This window comes from Alexandromys fortis, unplaced genomic scaffold (assembly GCF_014885135.2).
Source record: "Alexandromys fortis isolate MF-2015 unplaced genomic scaffold, M_Fortis_MF-2015_v1.1 scaffold_26, whole genome shotgun sequence".
NCBI lineage: Eukaryota > Metazoa > Chordata > Mammalia > Rodentia > Cricetidae > Alexandromys > Alexandromys fortis.
The window spans coordinates 2,144,639-2,164,047 of record NW_026067894.1 but is presented as its reverse complement, the minus strand read 5'-3'; the positions used below and the strand labels follow the sequence as shown (position 1 = coordinate 2,164,047).

Here is a 19,409-nt window from a genome sequence, read left to right as displayed (position 1 = left end):
AGGGGAGACATTTAGGTGTGTGTGTGGGGGGTTGATTTGAGAGGACAAACACCTGCAAATGTTCGGACTTGGGTGTTTAACCTGTTAGGGATGCTGAGCTCTGGCCAAGCTAAGGGTACAGCTGGAACATCACAAGCGGCCCAGGGGGAGAAAACAAACAAAGAAACAATTCCCAAGGATGCTCCCTGGGGCAGCAGCATACAGAGATCATTAGGAACTCAACCTGGGGTTCATGGTCCACACTTCTATGGTCACAGAGTGAGCTGACATGGTCCCCTTTACACCCTCATCCAGCTCCCGGTCTACAAGGAACACTCAGATACATACAGTCATAGTCATGCAGAGAGACGCCAGTCAGTTCTTCCCTGAAAGGTTACCCATGGACCCAAAGGTGACCCCTTAAACATTAATTTCTATATTTTAAAATATTTTTTGAATTAATTTCTCTTCCTTTATGTGCACGAGTGTTTTGCCTTGTGTGTGTGTGTGTGTGTGTGTGTGTGTGTGTGCGCGCCACCTGTGTGCCTGGTGTCTGTGGAGGTCAGAAGACAGTGTCTGAGTCCCCCAGAACAGGGCTTCCAGATGGTTGTGAGAGCCACTGTGTGGCTCCTGAATGGGGGAGGGGGCGTCCTCTGCAAAAGCGGCATGTGTCCTTAACCACTGAGCCATCTCTCCAGCCCTAGTTAATAGTTTTTATTATTTGAAAATCCATAGGAGCTGGGGATGTAGCTCAGTTAGTAGAGTGTTTTCCCAGCATGCGTGAGGCCCTGGGTTCAGTCACTAGTACTGCATGACCTGAGTGGGGTGATCCTGTAATCTCAGCACTTGGAAGGAGCAGGCAGGAGAATCAGAGACTTAAGACCATCCTAGACTACACAGTACATTTCTGGCTAACTTGGGATACATAGAACTGTCTCAAAAAGAAGGAGGAGGAGGAGGAGGAGGAGGAGAAGGAGAAGGAGGAAGAAGAAGAGGAGGAAGAGGAAGAAGAAGAAGGAGAAGGAGAAGAAGAAGAAGAAGAAGAAGAAGAAGAAGAAGAAGAAGAAGAAGAAAGAAAGAAAGAAAGAAAGAAAGAAAGAAAGAAAGAAAGAAAAAAGAAAAAAAATTTCCAGCAGTGTGGTGGTAGTGGTGCACACCTTTAATCCCAGTATTCAAGTGGCAGATGCAGGTGGATCCCTGTGAATATAGGGCCAGCCTGGTCTGCAGAGCATGTTCCAGGACAGCCAGAACCATTATACAAAGAAAAACTGTCTTGAAAAACCAAAATAAATAAATAAATAAATAATAAGAAAAATAATGAAAAATAAAACAATTTCACAAGCATGTATCACCTTTGTTGTAAATCCTTAAATGCATAAGAGGGGGAATTCTGTTTGTGTTTGTTTCAAAACCCCCAGTGACTGGTATGCACTGACTTGGGAATCCCTCACTTAGCTGGCCTCCTGTCAGCTCCATCCCACACAGACCATCCTCCAGTCTTTCCCCTCATCTTAGCCAGGCCCCCCTAAAGGCCTGGTGCCTCTTCTGCTCCAGTCCCTTCCTGTCTGTGTGACTCAATGGCTGGGTCGGAAAGCCAAGACAGGGGACAGAGAGAATGAAAACCACAGATCAGGGATATAATAGGCTTGAGATGGAGACACACTGCCTAGGAGGCCAGCCCCATGGACCAAGCTAGAGCAGGGAGCAGCAGGACAGAGCAGATTGTGGTCCCCCGCTAGAGCAGATTCTCAACAGGGACAAGTGATGTGTAAAGGACAAGGAACCCATCGACTTTGGAAGAAGGACCTAGCCTTCTGGCTCTGTTCAGATGCTCTTGACTTGCTCTGTGACAGTTACCAAGCCCCCCCTCCCCTTCTCTGGGCCTCTGTTTCTTTATCTATACACCGTGTTTTATACTAGGCCAGTGACTCTCAACCTTGGTGGACATCAAATGACCTGGGACACACATGTCTTGCTGACTGGATGGCCTCCATTCTGCACATTCTGCCTCATCCACCCTTGAGAAATGTCCTGATGCACCACACTGCTGGTACCCACTCCCTCTCCACCATCACCAGTAAAGCCCAGGGGCGATTTCTTGCCTTTGTCACACAGCAAGCTGGGCAAACTTGAGAGCCAGACACCAGGGCCCATAAAAGAGCCCTGCCTAAGACTCACAGCCAAAAGAGAAAGTTCCCTAATCAGGGGACTAGAAAGGGAGAGGATTCACTCACCACCAGATAAGTATCACCTCCTTATCTCTGAGGACCAATAACCACAGCCCCAGGCTCTGATTCCCAGAGAAACCGCTTCCCCTCCACCCCCTTCGCCCTGTCAGAGAAGCCTTGGAGAGCAGCCTGGCTTGTCCTCCTTGGGACAAAGCCTAGCCTCACTGGAATGCCCTCCACCAGACCCAGCAAGTCTGCCTCAGGTATCTTCCCCTCCAGTGCACACCTGTGCAGAGCTGGAGCTCCGTGTATTCATCCTACACAACTTGAAAACCACCGGGCTGAGCCTGGCCATGGTTAGGACAAAGAGATCCAAGGACCAGAGATTTGAAGGGGCTCACTCTATCCACTGCCAACTCCTGCCAGTCTGTGGCCACCTGGCCTCCCAGCTTCATGTCCCCATTGTTTACTGGGTCTTTCACAGGGTGACAAAACAGACCTCTCAGAGGCCATGCTTGAGACATCTGTCTAGTCTCAGCCCTCATAAGATACTTGGGGATGTTAACATACTAAACGGTTAGTGGGGGTGCCTATTGGAGCTATAGTGTCCCCTGGGACTGAAGAAGGTCCAGGGCTCATGAAAGACAGGGGAGGGTGGTGGGCCTCAGTTGTCCAGCCCAAACAAACAGAGGAGCGGGGCTGGGTCCCCCTCCAGGCCACTGAAAACCAAGGACATTAGGGTCTAGCTGACACAGAAGAGAGTAACTCCTCCACACCAACCACCTCTCTGCCTCAGTTTCCCACTCAGTGGAGTATTCAAGCACGTGTCACACTCAACACAAAGAGTCTGCAGAGACGAGAAAGGAGCGGATTTCACCCAGTGCCATCTGCATGCCCTGTCCTCTGCTTGCTGATCTTGCCCCTCAACCCATCATCTCTGTGACCTGTCTCTCCTCTGTCTCACTCCTGTCACTTTTTCCAACCTCGCCCTGTGAAGTGATGAGCTCTGGGATCTGAACAAGTCTGTGTCCACCCAGCCTGAAGAGGAAAACCCCCAGGTGTGGAGCCTCCAGTGCAAGGAGGACTCAGGGACTGAGCTGCCTCCTCCCTCCCTCCGCAGCAGCAGGGAGGTCCCCCACCTCTCTATGCATCTTCTGCTGTCTACTCCCATCTGGTTGGGTCACAGCATCAAGCTCCACGCCTTCCAATACATTCCCTGCTCAGTCCATCTCTCTGAGGCTCCCCACTGCCCTTAGGATAAGCTGTACGTTGAAGTCTCCAGCTCAGCGTTTGAGGAGCCTACAGCTAGGTCCCTGGGGGAGCACCTCCCCAGCACAGTCCACCATGACAAGCTTAGTCTCTTGGGATGGGAGGAATGGTTGAAGAGGAGCACGCCTGCACATCATGGCTCAGCCTTGCAGGGGTCACATGGACCTTGTCTCAAGGGTACAGAGGTACAGGAAAGGATGCTATGGGCAGCAGGCCCAGTGGGTTGGGGGAACAGAGGCAGGGAGAAGGGGAGTCCTGCCACTCAGCTTTCCCTGCCTCCTTCACGCCTATCTGGACAGATTTTTGCCATTTTTGGTCCCCAGTGTTTGGCCTCACTCTCTCCACCTAGCTGCCCAGCCTCTACCTGCAGAGGGACAGAGCTACCAAGGTCTTTGCATTCATCTGCAATTAGGTGCAACTGTCGGAGCTGGCTCTTTCTCCTTTGGTCCTCTGTAGATGGGCAGCTCCCTGAGTCTATCACGTTTCCTGGTTCAGGTTTGTAGACAGGAAGGATGTGGCCATCCGTCCAGGTCCTGCCTCCCCCCTACTTGTCTTTGGATGATGGCTGTAGAGTCACAGCCCACATGCCAAAGTCATGGAGGAGGGCCTCTGCTTCTTAAAGGAATCCTTGAAGGAAGAAGGATGCTGAGGAATCTGGGAGTTTGTGTTGGCTTTATATGGTGTCATCTTTTCCTTTTCCCAGCATCTGGAGACCTATGTCCTCCTGCCATTTGCCAAGAATACTTGAATTTAATCCCAGCACATGGGAGGCAGAGGTAGAGGCAGGTGGATCTCTAAGTTGGAGGCCAGCTTGATCTACAGAGCGAGTTCCAGGGCAGCCAGGGCTACACAGAGAAAATCCTGTCCAAAAAAAAAAAAAAAAAAAAAGTACATGGAGTCTCAGAGAAATTTCTCTGAGTTACCAGGATCTCTCAGCATCCTCTTCCTCCATGGACCCTCCTGGGTGTCACTTTCAATCAGCAGAGAGCACAGGGCGGGGAGCGGCGGGGGGGGGGGCAGGCATCACCACCGTCCCATCAATCCACAAGCTGAGGTCTAGATTGGTGGGGCCTACTGTCCTAGGCCTTCGATGGCCACCCTGGGCAGTCACCCTAAAGCAGCTTAGCAGAAAGATCCCTGTAACCTGTAACCGGAGGAGGGGGGGCAGGGGTTGGCTGCTCCCATTTGGTTGGGGGTTTTGTGGGCCTGCCCCCGCCCCTCGAGGCCCCGCGTGTGTGCTGTGTGCGACTCTTGACTTCATCAACTAAGTCAATAGAGTGGCTCAGAGGCTGTTCCCCCCCCCCCTCGCTTCCCCCTTGCCTCCCCTTCCCGTTTTCTTCTCGGGATAATGGGGGCTCTTTGTGGCCTAATGAGCCTCCTGAGGGGCCCGGAGGCCGGGAGCTCTTCCCCCGCAGCCACCGGTGGAAATGAAAGCAAGATTAGGCCCGGGTCTGGCCCACACCACAGCAAAGCGCCACCAGGCATTCGCGGCTTCAAAGCCCCTTGGGATTTTGGTTACTTTATTTCTAAAGTTGTTTGTATTTCTAAAGTGGCCATTGAGGCGAGAACAGGCTGGCGACTGAGGGGAGGAGGAGCCAGGGCCTCTCCACCGCTTGGGACTCCCTGACAGGCTCCAGGGAGCTTTCCCCCTACCGGCCCAGACTTTTCTCCAGTCCGGAGCATCTCATCAAAGCAGCTGATCAGGCGGGGAAACTGAGGCCATGGCTGACTGGGAAGTCACTGCTGTTGCAAGGCTCCCTGCCAGGGGCTATACTTTTTGGGATAGGAACCCACCAAACAGCGAGAGAAACGGGTCCTTGGGGAGCAGAGCAAAATGCCATTTGCAGCCTGGTTAGGGACACGCTCTGGTGAGACCTCACTGTAGCCCCATCTGGTTATATAAAGGAATGTCCCAACTGGAACACACTGAGAGTCTCCCACTTTCAATAAACTTCCACAGTCTCTTTTCCTACGGTCTTCTTAGAGCCCCACTAATAAAGGCGTGAAATATAGGGGCAGTTCACTAGAGGGGTGGGCATTCCGACTGACTCCTGTTCCTTTTGGGTCAGCAGGAGGACTATGAGAGGAAGGGTACTGGCCCCCAGGTCAGGGTAGGTCCAGAGCTGAAGCCCAAGGTGCCTTCCAGCTGCAGCCCCCCTCCTCCATTGGAATTTATTGTTTTCTACCGGATTTTTGGGCCCCGGAAAGGGCAAATCCAGGAAGTCCTGTCGAAGAAGGAAATTACAAGGATGGGGGGTGGAGTCAGGAGCTTAACTCAGAGCGGAAGGGCTCAGTATACCAAATCTCTTGGTTCTGTAATCACAAGAGAAAGCAGGGGATTGGGGTACTTCTGGAAGCTTCCGTTAGGAAGTAAAGATTAAAAACTTTCCTAACCCCCCTCCCCGATCCCTATCAACCCCAAAACTTGCCTAGGAGGCAAACTCCAGCTTTCTTTGATTTCATGTCTATGCAGCTCATATAAACCCAAGGTAGACTTTAAGACAGCTTCCTGACTTCCAGGAAGCTTGAACCCAGACACCACCACCTCCCCCCAACTCCACATCACACTCCCCAACACCTCCACACGCATACAGAACACCTCTGAAGGCTGGGCTCCACTTTCTCCAATCTCCTTAAAGACCTGTTGTCTGAAATTAAACTCACATCCGGAGGCGTGGCTGATCACCTGTCATCCCCGCTGAGGCCTTGGAGAGGAACCCCCAGAAGGATCCCAGCCCACTAGCTGGGGCTTCCCCCAAAGGGACCCCAGAAAAGTTCAGGTTAGAGTTTTCTAAGCTACTTCTCTTGTTTCCACCCCCTTTTTCTGTCCTGCCGGGATTTCTTTGATCTCAGGTCTTTTGGTCCCTCAGACAAAGAGTTCAGTGACGGCAAGAGACTCGGTCCTCCCTCCACCATTGCCTTGAACCCTCAATGCAGAAAGCCGGCCAGCGGATGCCTGGAACTCCAAAGGTCAACGGGGAGGCTGCTTGCTCCACTCAGAGGCAGCACCAACACACCCTGCTGTGTGCTCCCGGGCAGACTTGAACACAGGCGCGCTCACGCACGCACGCAGTGTTTATCTTATTGTCTGTTTCTCCCTGCCAGGATCAGAATTCATGAAGGCAGGGACCTGGTATCTGGAGTATAATTTAGGCGCTTAACACTGTGCCTGGTCCCTCAAATATGCTTAACAAAAGTCCTAAAGAATGAATGATGAGACTCATATGTATTTACTCCTCAGGGGCAGAGTTTTCTCACCTTCCTTTTTTTTTTTTTTTGTGATATGGGACGAAAGGGGGACATCACATATGCACTTATCTTTGAAGGGACCAGTGAGATGGCTCAGCCGGGAAAGGGGTTTGCCTTCAAGACTGATGCTCTGAGTTTGATCCCGGGACCCACATGATGAAGGGAGAACGGACTCCTGCGAATTGTCCTCTGACCTCCACATATGCATTCTAATTCCCAAACAAACAATAAATACATGAAAAAATTGAAAAGACCCTTCCAATCATGAAGCCGAGAGGCTGCTTTGGAGAAAGACTAGTTAGACACTACTTGGGTCCCCCGGCATTTGGCTGTTTTGGAAAGAGAGAGAAGTGAGGCCAGACAGCTAGCTCTCACTCTCCTCCTGCCCTTGATGGGAATCTTTTCATTCTGGGGAAACTGGGGCTCTTTAAAGAATACGGGATCATCAAAAACTGTAGCAGTGGCGTTCTGAGCAAGGCACATCTTTACTCAGTATTTAAAACTCTGCCCCTATGGACTCCAGTAAAGGCTTGGTTGGTTTGTTTAGCTTTTACCTGACTGGCAAGTGGCTCCAGAATCCCATTCAAATGATAGAGACCTTTGTGTAAATCCCTGTCCATGGAAAACCCAGGTGCAGCGAGACTCCTCGACGTGTTGTAAATTGCAAGACTTAGTGTGCTGGGGACTGGGGACTGGTGCATTCTGCCCCTCCCTGGTACTCCAGCCTCGCCCACTGGTAGCTGCTGGGGCCCTGGAGCACAGGCCGTATGAGGGCCACGAACACCCAGTTGCGGATAAGCGGTGGATGGAACAGGACCCAGGGCAGCACTCAGTCTTCACTGTGCGCTAGGACGCAGTCTTTCAGTAACCGTCATCCCCCCCCCCCCCCCCGATTCCTCTGACTCTGAAACCAAAACCTGGAGCTGATAACTTAGGCGTTGTCGCCGGGAACTTTGCAGTGGGACAGTTAAGCGGGAAGGCCAGAGCCGGGCTCCCGGTTGGAGCGGGGGTGGGGGTGGGGGATCGCTCACGGCCGCACCGCTGGCCGAGGCCCAGCGCTGGGTCACAGCGCGCCGCCCCGGTCCCCGCCCCACCAACCCGGCGCGCTCGCCTCTAATTAAGCGGCTGGATCCCGGGAAGCCGCCGGGCCGCGCGGTAATACGATGAGCCGCCTTTGTACTGGTGTCACCCAACGCCGAGGATCAAAAGCGCTGCGACCCGCCGTCCGGCCCCGCTAGCTCTGTAGCACGCCGCGCTCGCGGGCCCGGGTTGCCTCTCGGCTACTGCATCCTTTTGTCCTTCCAGCTGCTATCCTGCGCCCCTCTCTATCTATCCTTGGAACTGCTTAGCGTCCCCACACTTCACTCCCAGTCGTCTCTCCTGCGTGGCTCTCCACGATCGCGCCCTTCTGCAGACTCTCTCTCTGGTCTCTGGTTCCATCCCGCCGCTGCCTGACTCTCCACTGGGACTCAGGCTTCGCGCACTTCCAAGGCCTGGCAACCAAGCCACCGAGCTGACCCTAGACCTCGGGCTCACTAGGCCAATTCATGGCAGCAATGGATTTCCAAAGACCTGCGGCGGCCTCCTGCTCCCTGGAAATCCGCCCGAACTCAACTCGCTGCCGCACTAAAGGACCAGACACAAGCTCTAGGGTACTTCGAAACTGGATTTGGGGCACACACAATTTTCCCGCATCCCTCCTGAAACTGCCTGGGTCTGTCGGAGGCTTTCTCTCTCCCCCGGGACTTAAGTTGTTGACCCCGCCTTCACATCTCTCTCCGCACACCCCTTCGTTTGGCCCCCACCTCCCCTTTGCCCTCGACCCCTTCTCTTCTTCCTGAAGGCCCCACCCCTTCGCATGTTGAGTCTACCCCCCCCCTTTCCCTAGCTCTCCCCACTCTTTGCATCCCGGTCTCGCCTCTCCCCAACCCCACTTTGTTTGAAGTTATGGAGAGATCTAGCTACTAATGGTGTAGCTTCCCCCTTAGGTCGCCGTTCTGCCTTGATTAGATTTGGGAAGGCGAGTTTCCTCCCTCCCCCGGCCTGACCCCAGTGGGGCCAGTCCCAACAGAGCGGGTCAGAAAGTGCTGACCCCATTTCCACCTCCTCCCCACATTCAGCGGGAGTTAGGGGTCGGAAAAAGAGAGGGAGGGCCCCGGGTAACAGAAACTTAGGGGGGCATCTCATTCTTCCAATCACCTTGGGTCCCCAACTGGGTTTCCTAATTACCCCATTAGCGGAGTGGGAGGGGATGTAGCTATTTTTCAGGAATTCCCGGAATGCACCCCCCCCACCCTTCTAGTCAGGCCTTCCCGGCCCCAGAGAGAACCTTCCCTTTGGGGTCTCAAGCTCCTCACAGGCCGATTGTCCTGAGCTTGTTAGTTTACGGGTTTATATCCTAAGATGCCCTCAACCCCAGGTGAGACCGCCTTAACTTTGTTGATGGCCAAGGACTAATGGCATATCGCAACTTCGGGAAGAACCGTCGTTTACTCGGGGCCGCTCTCTCTGTGCTCTCTGTAACATTGATACATAACGTAATGTGTAACAACTGTTTTCATAAAAAGGCTCCTAAATAAAAATAAAAGTTTCAAGAATCACCTCTCTGCCTTGTGGCCATTGCTGTGTGTGCTTTAAAACCCTTCCATGTAAATTCCACTCAAAAATTTGGAAAGCTGAGAAAGGGGAGGGGTGGCGGGCGGGGGAGGTTAATCCGGGTTTAACGCTCTTGCGATGCAGACTCAGGACCAGGGTTGGCCCGATTGCCTTATCGCCTCCCAACATTTGAGACGCCCATATTTTACCCAGCCAAATAGCTTGGAGAGCAGCGCAGACGGCTGCCGTGGTCGCGCCTCAGGAAAATGTGTTATTAATATCTAAATAACTTCCCAATACTGTCTGGTAAATCTCCCTTCACCGTTCCAAATGATGAATTCGTTTGAAGTCTTCCCCCAGCCTCATATTTTCAATGTGTGTGTGTGTCTCTCTCTCTTCTCTCTTCTTCTTAGCCAGGCTTATTTCAAACTGGTAAATATCTAATTCCTTTAACTGCCACTCTGTGCACACGAATCTTTTAGGTACAGACGCCTTGAAATGGCCGCTGCGCTGCGGGTGCGTGCCCGGAGGTGAACACAGAACCCGCGCGTCCTCACAGCGGGGGACCCCACTTGCTAGACTCCAGCAACTTCTGTAGGCCCGGGCTTCTTCCTTGAACGCCCCCTCCCACCCCGGGCGGGGCTCCTGCATCCCAGCAGCATCCCCAGAGTCCCAGAGGCAACCCCAGCCACCAGACCCAGCGGCCAGTTGCTACCCTGCTAGGTTCGCACTCTCGGCACTCGCTGGTTCTCTTGTTTATAAAGTTTGTTTTCTGAATGTCTTCTATTAGATTACGCTCCTTCCTCGCCCCTCCCCAGTCTTATCTCCTTCTGTCTCTTCTCTCCTGGCCCGTCACACTAGATTTAGGCACCCGTTTATCTGGAGCGCAGTTTGCAGACTTTATTTACCGCGGGATGCGGGGCTGCGAGCGTGCGAGCGCGTGTTCGCCTTTGTAACAGTTATCGCCCATTGTAGTGTCGTTTAGTCTCAGCTCCCTCCTCCTCACTCTCGTCTAGGGTTCAGGGGAATGGGGGGGTCTTGTCAGCGCAGTGTGGGCTCACCCCCTCGCTAGGAGTTCCCTTCCTCCAGGACCTTCCCGCGCCCCCTCCCCCACCGGGCCTTGGGGCCTCCAGGGCCCCCTCCCACGCTTGCTCTGTTCCCTCCACGTCCGCTGCGGAGTGCTGCCTAAAGCCGAGGAATTGCCTGACACCCCTATCTTCCTCGGAGCCCCCATTATGCGAAGCTGATCCTCCTCTGAACAGACTCAAATCCCGCCTGGACTGTGTTTGATTAGATTGCCAACCCGGGGTAATCCTTTGATTTGCTGGAGTGTCAATTACCTTTCTCTAAACACACATTTACAGAGGAGGGAAGTTGTAGGTTTAAATCAATGCAGATCGTCTCCTGATAAATGGGCCGACTAGGTCCCTTTTCGGCCCAGCCCTCTTCTCCAAGGCCCCTCCCAACCCCCTTCTCACCTATCTCCCCAAACAGCCACCCTTCCAGGTGTGAAGTCTCCGGGGTGGAAAAAAAAAAAAAAAGAAAGAAAGAAAGAAAAAAAGAAAAGAAGAAGTGTGGACTGAGAGGAGCCCTGCCCCCCCCTTCCCCATTCATTCGCTCCCCCGGAGCCTAATTAAATTTGGCAGGTCCTTGTACACACAATCAAAACAGCTTCCTCCGGTGCGGCAAACGACCGAAAACCGCATTAGCAGCCATCGCCGCTGCCAAATTAAATTGTTTCCCACCTCCTTTTACAAGTGTCTAAACCCGACACTCCGGGCTCTGCCTCCTCTCCATCCTTCCCCATCATCTCCCACTCCACACCTGTAAGTTTGCCTTTCTTCAAACAAATGAAGGGGAAAATGCAAAGAAAACAAACCTAAGGCCTGAGCTGTAGCTCAGTGGGAGGAGAGTGAGTGCTTGCCTGGCGTGTGCAAGGCTCTGGATTGAAAAATCAAGCCCTGGTCCCCACCCTCCCCATCTCCCTAGCCTTCTACGGCCTTTCACACTCCCGGACACCTTTCCCATTGGACCCTGACACCCATCGATATTCCCGGCTGCACGGGAAAACAATTTCTCATCCCCCAGTAACTTTTGAGTGTTTCATGTTAATTATAACCTCATTGGGCCTTGTAGCCTAGAGAGCCATCCTATGTCTGAAGTGCTCATCTGCCGCTTCTGCTTGAGCACTGTCAGCTGCCTGAAGCTTTGGCCGCAGGTTGTGAAGCTATTGTTAATTTACTATTTCTCTCTCTACCTTGTCTCTCTCTCGGTGGCAACAACCCTTCTTTGCATGCCCTTATCAATTTCTTGGGGGAAAATCTTTTCCCTCCTCTGCCTTCTCTGCTCAGATCCCTAGCAAGCCAGCTCTCGGAACTACCATCCCCCTGACTCTTGGGGAGAGAGACGAAAAGGAGGGTGTCCCTTTTGTGTCAAAGGTGCCAACTGTCCCCCCACCTTCCCCAGGTAAGCTGAGTGAGACCGCAGCCCCTACCGGCAGCAGTCCTGAGAATTCTCACCAGCAACAATCCTAATAACTCAGTCTTAACTAGGGTAAGAGGGAAAGAGGGGGAAAAAAGCCCACAGTCTCATGAATATCAGCCCAAGGGAAGCAGGAGTGAGCCGTTCAGAGATGAAAGTGCGGAGAAATAAAAGCTCAATTTAATCTGCTTTAAAACCCTTCAACTTAACGTTTGTGCTTCAAACTCTGAGAGTGAAGACTGATTGCGGATAAATAGTTTCTTACCATGCCTGGAAGCTATTACACCCCTCTCCAACACAGCTTCCTATTCAGCAGCCTCAGTTTTCATTACCAGCTCTAATAAGTCTTAACGTTATTAAATGCCAAGCGGACGATAGGAAGAAACGGACTCAGGGAGGGATCTCTCTTTAGCGCTTAAAGAGGAGCTCTCTTAAACCCCTCTTTGGTGGCTCCCCGCCACGAGAGGGGCGACCCTGGGAGAAAGCATTTGTCAAAAAAGCAAGAAGCCAAAACAAAGTTGTGAGTGTGTAGCCCTCCCCTTGCTCTCTCTCTACGGGAGGGGGTAAATCGGGCGTCTGGGCCCTCTCTGAACTCCCAGAACCCGAGTGCCGGCTGGAGGGGCTTTAACTCAGCGGGGAAACTGATGTCTTCGGGGAGAGATGAGCAGTCCCCAAATGCCTGCCAGCCAACTGGCCAGGGCTCACACCAGACACCAAGTCTGTTCAGAATGAAAACCGCCTCTCATTTGAACCACCACTGCCTCTCCGTGACTTCTGCCTCTTCAGACTGGGGACTTACGTAGGTAGGCATACACCACCCACACTGCCATCCAGAGACCCTGAGAGCCACTCAGACTCCTACAACAACTCAAACCCTGTCAGGGGATCTGTCAGGACACCAGCCTCCCGCAAAGCTGATTCATTCTTACTGCGCTCCGCATTCAACTTGTGTTCTCAGCTGTCCCCATCTGGAAGGGCCAGCCTGATTTCTAAACCCTTGGAGACATGAAGCTTCCTGGGTCTCTGGCAGGGAAACCCTCTCTCCAGCGAAGCAGCTGGCTCACCGGTTTTCGTGAGGCCCATGAATTCTCTGAGCCAAAGGGATTCCCCAAGACACAAGCCCTTTTCTTTCTCTTCCTTTTCTCAGAGGTCAGCGACTTCTTGGCGGTTCATCACACACTGAACTAGATGCATGGTCTTTCATACACACACGTGAGCTATCTCCTAACAAACTCGAATCTCCTACTTCCTGGGGCTAGCTCCTAGAGGTGCTTGGTCTGCAGCATGTACCTTGGAAAGATTATTCTGACTCAGGGCCCACCAGGAGCAAGCAGACTGATTTTTAAAAAGAAAAAAAAAGTCCAATTTGTCTTTCTGATAAACTGAGATAAATCCTGTGCTGGCAGGAAGGAGTTCCAGGACTCTGGGCAGAATGGCCAATCTAGTGGCTACTTGGTGGAGCAGAGGCTACCTCCTGAGTCTGGCCTCTAGGCCCCTCTGGCAGGCTGGGCACAGCAGGGCACCGGGCTCTGCACTCTCCCTTTCTTCACAGCCCCTTTTGTCCCTGGAGGGACAGCAGCTCCTCTATCCCCCTCCCCCAGAGTGTCAGCAGCCTGTTCTTAGCTTGCAAGAGGCTGCTCTAAAAGGGGGGCTGCCTCCTCTCAATCCCCCTGCCCACCTTGAACAAGCTGGTAGGGGTTGATGGGGGCGAGTGGGGGTGGATCTCCGACTCTGGGACTTGTCTTTAAAAGTGGGCTTTTGTCTGTGACGTTCACCCTCAAGGTTGGGATGAACCAGAGAGAGACCTAGACTGGTCGGGCTGGGAAACCTCTGGAAGAACTCTCAGGGCAACAAGGGGTCCTTAGTAAACGTCCTCCATTTTTCCCAAAGACACTTGTCTTTGGGGTTCATTCTGCTTCCCTGGCATGTGTGTTCCAACTCCCCCCCCTCCCACCTCCGGGTCAGTCTTTGTAATTCCGGAAGTCTTCCACCCCTATTCCTATACACTCGCACACTTTGGCCCCACTTAAAACAAAGACAAGAAAACTTCTACGGGAGGGGTGACTAGGGAAGACTTCCTCATCCAGAAACAGAAACACAGCGGGATTCTCCAAACCAGGGTGCAGGCACTTGAAAGATAAACTTCAGCTTTAGCAGCTGGTGAGAGAAAGCGGAGCGAGGGAGTCGGCGGCGCAGGGAAGCCTAGCTAAGGTTGGGCAGAGAGTGTGGGGCGCCGACCCTTGGCATCTAGGAACTTGGCCTCCAGCCCCCGCCACAACAGTGCTTGCCAAGAGGAAAGCATTTGAGTGCCCTCCGCTCCTCCCTGGCCATGCGGGGCTGAGAGGCGGCCCACGCGGCCTGCGCTAATTTTTATTGATTGCAGCGGTCAGTCAGCTGTCAGGCGGGGTTTCAAGGGACCGTTTAGAACGCGTGTGCGGGTCTGGTTAACAAATTCATTTAGGGAGCCCCGGGCGGGCTCCTCCTTCCTCGCCCTCCTCCCTACCCCTCTCCCCCGCAAGCTTGCCCAAGTTTTCTATAAATAATTGATCGACGCCAAAATGCCAGCTCCGGAAGATGCAGAGGCTGTGGGCTGGTGGGCAAGAGTGACAGCTTAGGGTGCACGACTGTGCGACCCCGCATCCCGGCTCCCCTGGGCTGGCATGGTGGGGAGGGATATACCACCGGAGCACCGTAAAGCCTTCAAAAGCGCGGACCGGCGCCTGCAACCTGCGGCGTTTTTTTTTCCGCGACCGTCCCAGCTGTGGCAGAGGTTAATCCTCACAGGTCCTCACCACCAGCTGGGGAAAACGTGGTCTCCTGCGGCTTCCGGGCCACGGCAGGTTCTTACCTTTGTCGCCCAGGATGCCGTCAATGCTGTGTTTGGCTTTCTTCTCGCCATCGTCCTCTTTCTTGTCCCCTTCTTCATCGTCCTCTTTCTTCCCGAACTTGATTCTGAGCACTCGGCTAATCGAACTCACTAAACCTCAGAAATTAAAGGCAAAAGGGAGAGTATAAGTTATTGGGGCAGAGGACCAGGAGGCCCATTCTGGGCTCTCTGGCACCCAGGCATTTCAGGCTTGTTTCAGCGGCAGCTTAGGAAACTTAGGTCACTCCTGCGGCGTGCAAACGACCAGGTAAGCCTGCAGAGCACCCACCTAGTGCTTCTCAGTACACTTCCTTGCACACTCACCAGGTGCCTGACCCTACCCCGTGCCCTGCATGCACTCACAACAAGCCCACTGCCTTAGTGCCACTCAGAGTACCCCAGCCTTCGGTGCAGCTATGCAGGTGTGTCCTGGCCCTGCAATCTTGCACAAAATTATACAGTCAGAAACAAACTGAGCATCTTTCCCCCATCACAGCATAGTCTGAGATTTGAGCTTCAAAACAGAGGGGTAAATGGTGGTGGGGGCGGCAAGAACACCAACCCTCCTGGGGCAGGTGTCTCTCCAGATCACTTTTCCCAAAGCTCAGGGGAACCCTACCTTCGAGGTTAACTTCTTTTCAGTTCCACTCAGCATCCTCACCTCCTTCCTCCCTCTTTTCTTCCCACCTCCCTCCCTTCTTTGAACCTCTCCTTTTCCAACTTTCCGCTCCCCTTCTTCTTCTAGTCCTCCGGCTGTGTTCGCTCCACTTCTATGCTTAACTGTTTTCCTCCCAGGTGCCACCCCCCTCCCCTTCCCCTGTCCACCCTCCAGCCCTAAACGCTGAATCTCCAGCCAGCCGGACTCCCTGCCTGTTCTGCCCCCGGCTCAGCTGCCTTCTCACCTGAGGGCACCGTGCTCCGGTCGCAGTGGCCGTCCTTCAGCAGCCGGTCCCGGATTTCCCAGCTGAACATCCCTGGATTTTCTCTCTTGTACTCCTCAATCTTTTTCTCCACATCCGGAGTCGCCACCTGCTTCAGAAGTGGAGGTGGGGTAGTCGGAATGGAGAGATGGGATGGGAGAAGGGAAATACTTTTAGTATCAACCTCCCAAAAGCTCCCAGCCAGGCTGACTGCTCCTGTGGCCATACCCTTCCTCCTAAGAAGGGCTTTAGGTTTTTCAAGGAAACTGTCCCTGGTTCCCCGGATGGCACTGGGATAAGTTACAAAATAAAAATCAAATCTAATTCATAGCCCTGTGTTCCCTCCTTGCCTCGTCAGGCAACACCGAAGGGAGATTTCCTCTGGCCAGGGTGCAGGTACGGTGTTGGGGCAGATGTGGGGGAAACCCAGTGAGGATTATCGGCTTCAAAGTCTTGGACAATCTAGCGCTCACGTCCTTCAAATTTTCAGATAATGGGGCAGTTTCTCAGGGCTAAAGAGGAGTTCCTACAGTTAGTACCATGGGAAGCTTTCAGACACCCAGGGCTGCTAGTTGATATGAGATAAGAGAGGTGACAACCAAGGTCCCCACACTAGGGAAGGTCTACTGCCAGCCGCAGAGGCAAAGACACTCACTCTGGGCTTGCTGCCACCGATGGCCCCAGGTCGGATGGACCCAGTCTCCTGGTACCGACACAGAATCTTGGAGACACAGCCATGGGAGACACGGAGCTGACGGGAGATGACGCAGGGTCGGATGCCGTGGTGGGCCATTTCCACTATCTTGTGACGGATGTGGTTCGGCAGAGGTCGCCCGTTGATGAAGACCCCACCGAGCTGATTGACCCGGCCTTGACCAAGAGGGGTGGACACTGGAGGAGGGAGGAAAGATGATGGGTCAGAGTGACTTAGACCAAGGTTAGTGAAGGAGAGGGGGAGCTGAGGCCCAAGGCTCCCACCAGCCAATCTCCAAGGTCTACAGGGAGCTCCAGGAGGCTCTTACAGGGAGAAAGAGAAGGGCCCTGGCTTCAGAGCCTTGGTTTGTATGTCCCTCGAAGTCACCCTACACTGCAGGAAATGAAGATACACCTTTTGGCGATGTGGATTTTTGAAGGGACAGACTAGAAAGCCTAGAGTGGCAATGGCAAAGGGTTCTGAAGCTGTAGCTTAAGGTCACAAGCCTGTGGCCTCTGGATGAGGCTAGTGGTCAGTTCCACAACCCTGCGGGTCAGGACCCCACTATCAGTAGGCCTCTGGTCTCCCCAACATTAGCAGCTCTGACTTGAGCAGTCAAGGTTGTGCCACCTTAAGCCTTCACAGCTTTGAGGCTTGGTGACCTTGAAGCTCTATCCCCTACTGCCTTCAGAGAGCCCAGGCTATCCCTTAAGGATTTCCCTTTGCTTCCAAGCACCCCCAAAGTTTTCATTTCCATTTCGTTTGGGGACAAATCGGGGACACATGCCACAATTACCACAAGTTCCAAAATACCCCTCACTTGGTCCCAGAAGTCTTTGCTGCAATGAAGATGGGTCACTCTGTGTGTGTGTGTGTGTGTGTGTGTGTGTGTGTGTGTGTGTGTACAGGGAAGATAGGCGTACCTGGTGTGTTCTGGGGAGGGGAGAACTCAGGCAGGCCTTAATGCAAAGTCTACACAATTTTCTCACAGAAGGTTGGGGGGGGGCACCCGGTGCACTAATCCGGTCTCGATACCCGCAATTTGGGGACTCGCCGCTGCAGAGATCTGGAAGATTACAACGATTTCACAGCGGCCCAAGCAGAGAAAGCAGATAGAATAATTGGAAAGGAGGAGGCTAGAAAAGGCTCAGGCTGCTGAGCTGTTCCTACCGCCCCCTCCTTACTTTCCTACTCCCCCCCTCTACCAATTTCTCTTTGTAAAAGTAGGTATCTGAAGCCACCCTCGGATTTAATCAGAAATCGTGCGTCGCCAAGCCAGAGTCACTCGGTCTCCGTGGCGGGATACGCCATTAGCGCTGGAGAGCTCTCAAACGCCCAACTTTATATTCAAGAGCCTCTTTAGCGACCGGCACTCGGCTCTCCTCAGTATTCTGCGTCATGTTGGGCAAATATTGTCCTAATCCTTCGTGCGTCCTCAGCCGCCTGTTTTGCTTCCATTCGTTCCAGGAGAGGGCTCCGGCAAATCCCCGGCTGCCGCGCTCTCCCGCCTGCGTGGCCGCTCGCGCACACTTGATCACGCAGCCCGCTCTCCTCGCCTCCGTCTAATTCGGGGACCCGGCGGCTTCTCGCTGCCCGAGGGGGGTCTCCCTCCCCAGATCGCAGGCTGCCAGACCGCCCCTTCTCGCCTTCTCTCCCCATCCTCCCGCACCCACAAGTGGGGCCCACACAATGACAAGAGGGGCGACTAAAAAATAAAATTGTCAAGCCATTTCTAACGCTCCTGTGACACCCTGGGCTGCCTGACCCGAGGAAGTCAGATGACCCTTCCGTGACTGGCTGAAAGCCTTCCATCAGTTTAAATAGAAAAGGGAGGGGGCGCAAAGGGGCCCTTTCTCCTCTCCCGGCCCGGCACCGCCTGCTGGTCCCTTCTACTCCCTCGAGTGGCTGAAGAATTTGGCTGAATTCGTTTCATCGCCAAGACAGTCCTCTGGATTGGACATCGCTGTACCCTCTCTCTGTCTCGAGTTTCTCTTCCGGGACATTTGCAGACTTCAGAAAGACCGAGTAAAAAGTTGTTTTTGTTTTTGTTTTTGTTTTGCGGGAAAATATGGTACTATGTATTATTTCCAATTAGTTTGTTTTCGGGCCGAAAAAACCCAGCCAATTTGTAAATTGCTTTGGAGGAAGCGGACAGTTTGGTAGGGTAGGAATAGAGCTTCGCTTGTTGGTATTTCGAAATAAAAGGGGTTGGGACCCTCTCCCGAGTCTAGGGGTACCGACTTAAAACTAGGGAAGAAAGCCGGCGACACTGCGTAGAGACCGGGGAACTTCGCAAAGCATCAGAATAATGGGGAAAACTGGAATTTACTGGGACGCCAAACGCAGCAGCTGCAAACTCCCCAGGGAGTCGCACCCTGCGGGGAAAGGCCCGCCGCTGCGGGTGACCCGAGTAGCTCAGGCCGCGGGTCAGCGGAACCCACGCAGAAACAGACTAGTGTTGTCTGCAGAAACTTCCCTGGTCGCACGCGGATCCAGCAGAGCCCTGGAAGACTCACAGTTTGCTCCCCCGGGGTGTGCACCTCAGTAACCCTCAGGGTACTCGGTGAAAGCCTCCTGTGCGCACTTACCTTCCAGAGGGAAGCCGGTGCGAGGGTAGTTCTGCCCCGGGCCGGGTCTCATCATCCTGGGGACCGCGCCAGGCAGCGCCGCCATTCCTGCGCACGCCGGAGACGAAGCCAGAGTCGGCTGGAGAAACCTTACTAAAGCGTCTCTTCCTTTCACCCCTGCTGCGATCCTCCTCTCCTCTCCTCTTCTTCCCCGCCCCCCAGCCTCTTCCCCCTCCCTTTTGCACCCCCCCCCCGCTGCAGACGCGCCCCTTCCAGAAGCTGGGCAGAGGGGGTGAGGTGTGGGGAGGGGAAGGTGGCGACAAGGAAGTTCAAACAAACAAACACTCCAACCCCAAGTCCGCCTCGGCCCGCCAGGCCGGGCCAGAAGTTGAGCCTAGTGGCACCGGCAGCCACGGGCCCTGCAGGCCGGGCTCTCGGTCCCCAGCTGCGCTTTGCGGGCCACTGGCTCCCGCGCTCCCGGACGAAGTTCCTGAGCCGAGAGGCTGCAGAGTGGATTTCTTTGGATCTTTATTTATATATTTATTCTCTGACTCGGGCTCCCTCCTCCCCTAGATCCCTCCACTCCACGCCTCTTTCTGCTCTTCCTCACACCCTGTCCCC

The 19,409-nt window shown here is 53.7% G+C and overlaps 1 protein-coding gene across 2 annotated transcripts in view; it reads right to left on the bottom strand.

Moving 5' to 3' along the window:
* The window catches only part of Pax7 (paired box 7), an 88,556-nt gene extending 69,662 nt beyond the window's left edge, over positions 1-18,894 (bottom strand). The window contains exons 1-4 of one of the 2 annotated variants that reach the window (XM_050150988.1): positions 18,810-18,894; positions 16,183-16,418; positions 15,510-15,639; positions 14,590-14,724 (exon numbers count right to left, since the gene is read on the bottom strand). In XM_050150988.1, the coding sequence (XP_050006945.1) occupies positions 14,590-14,724; positions 15,510-15,639; positions 16,183-16,418; positions 18,810-18,894 (586 nt within the window). The remainder of the gene's footprint in view (positions 1-14,589; positions 14,725-15,509; positions 15,640-16,182; positions 16,419-18,809) is intronic. The other variant, XM_050150997.1, reaches the window with a different exon arrangement.
* Between the last annotated feature and the right edge of the window lie 515 nt (positions 18,895-19,409).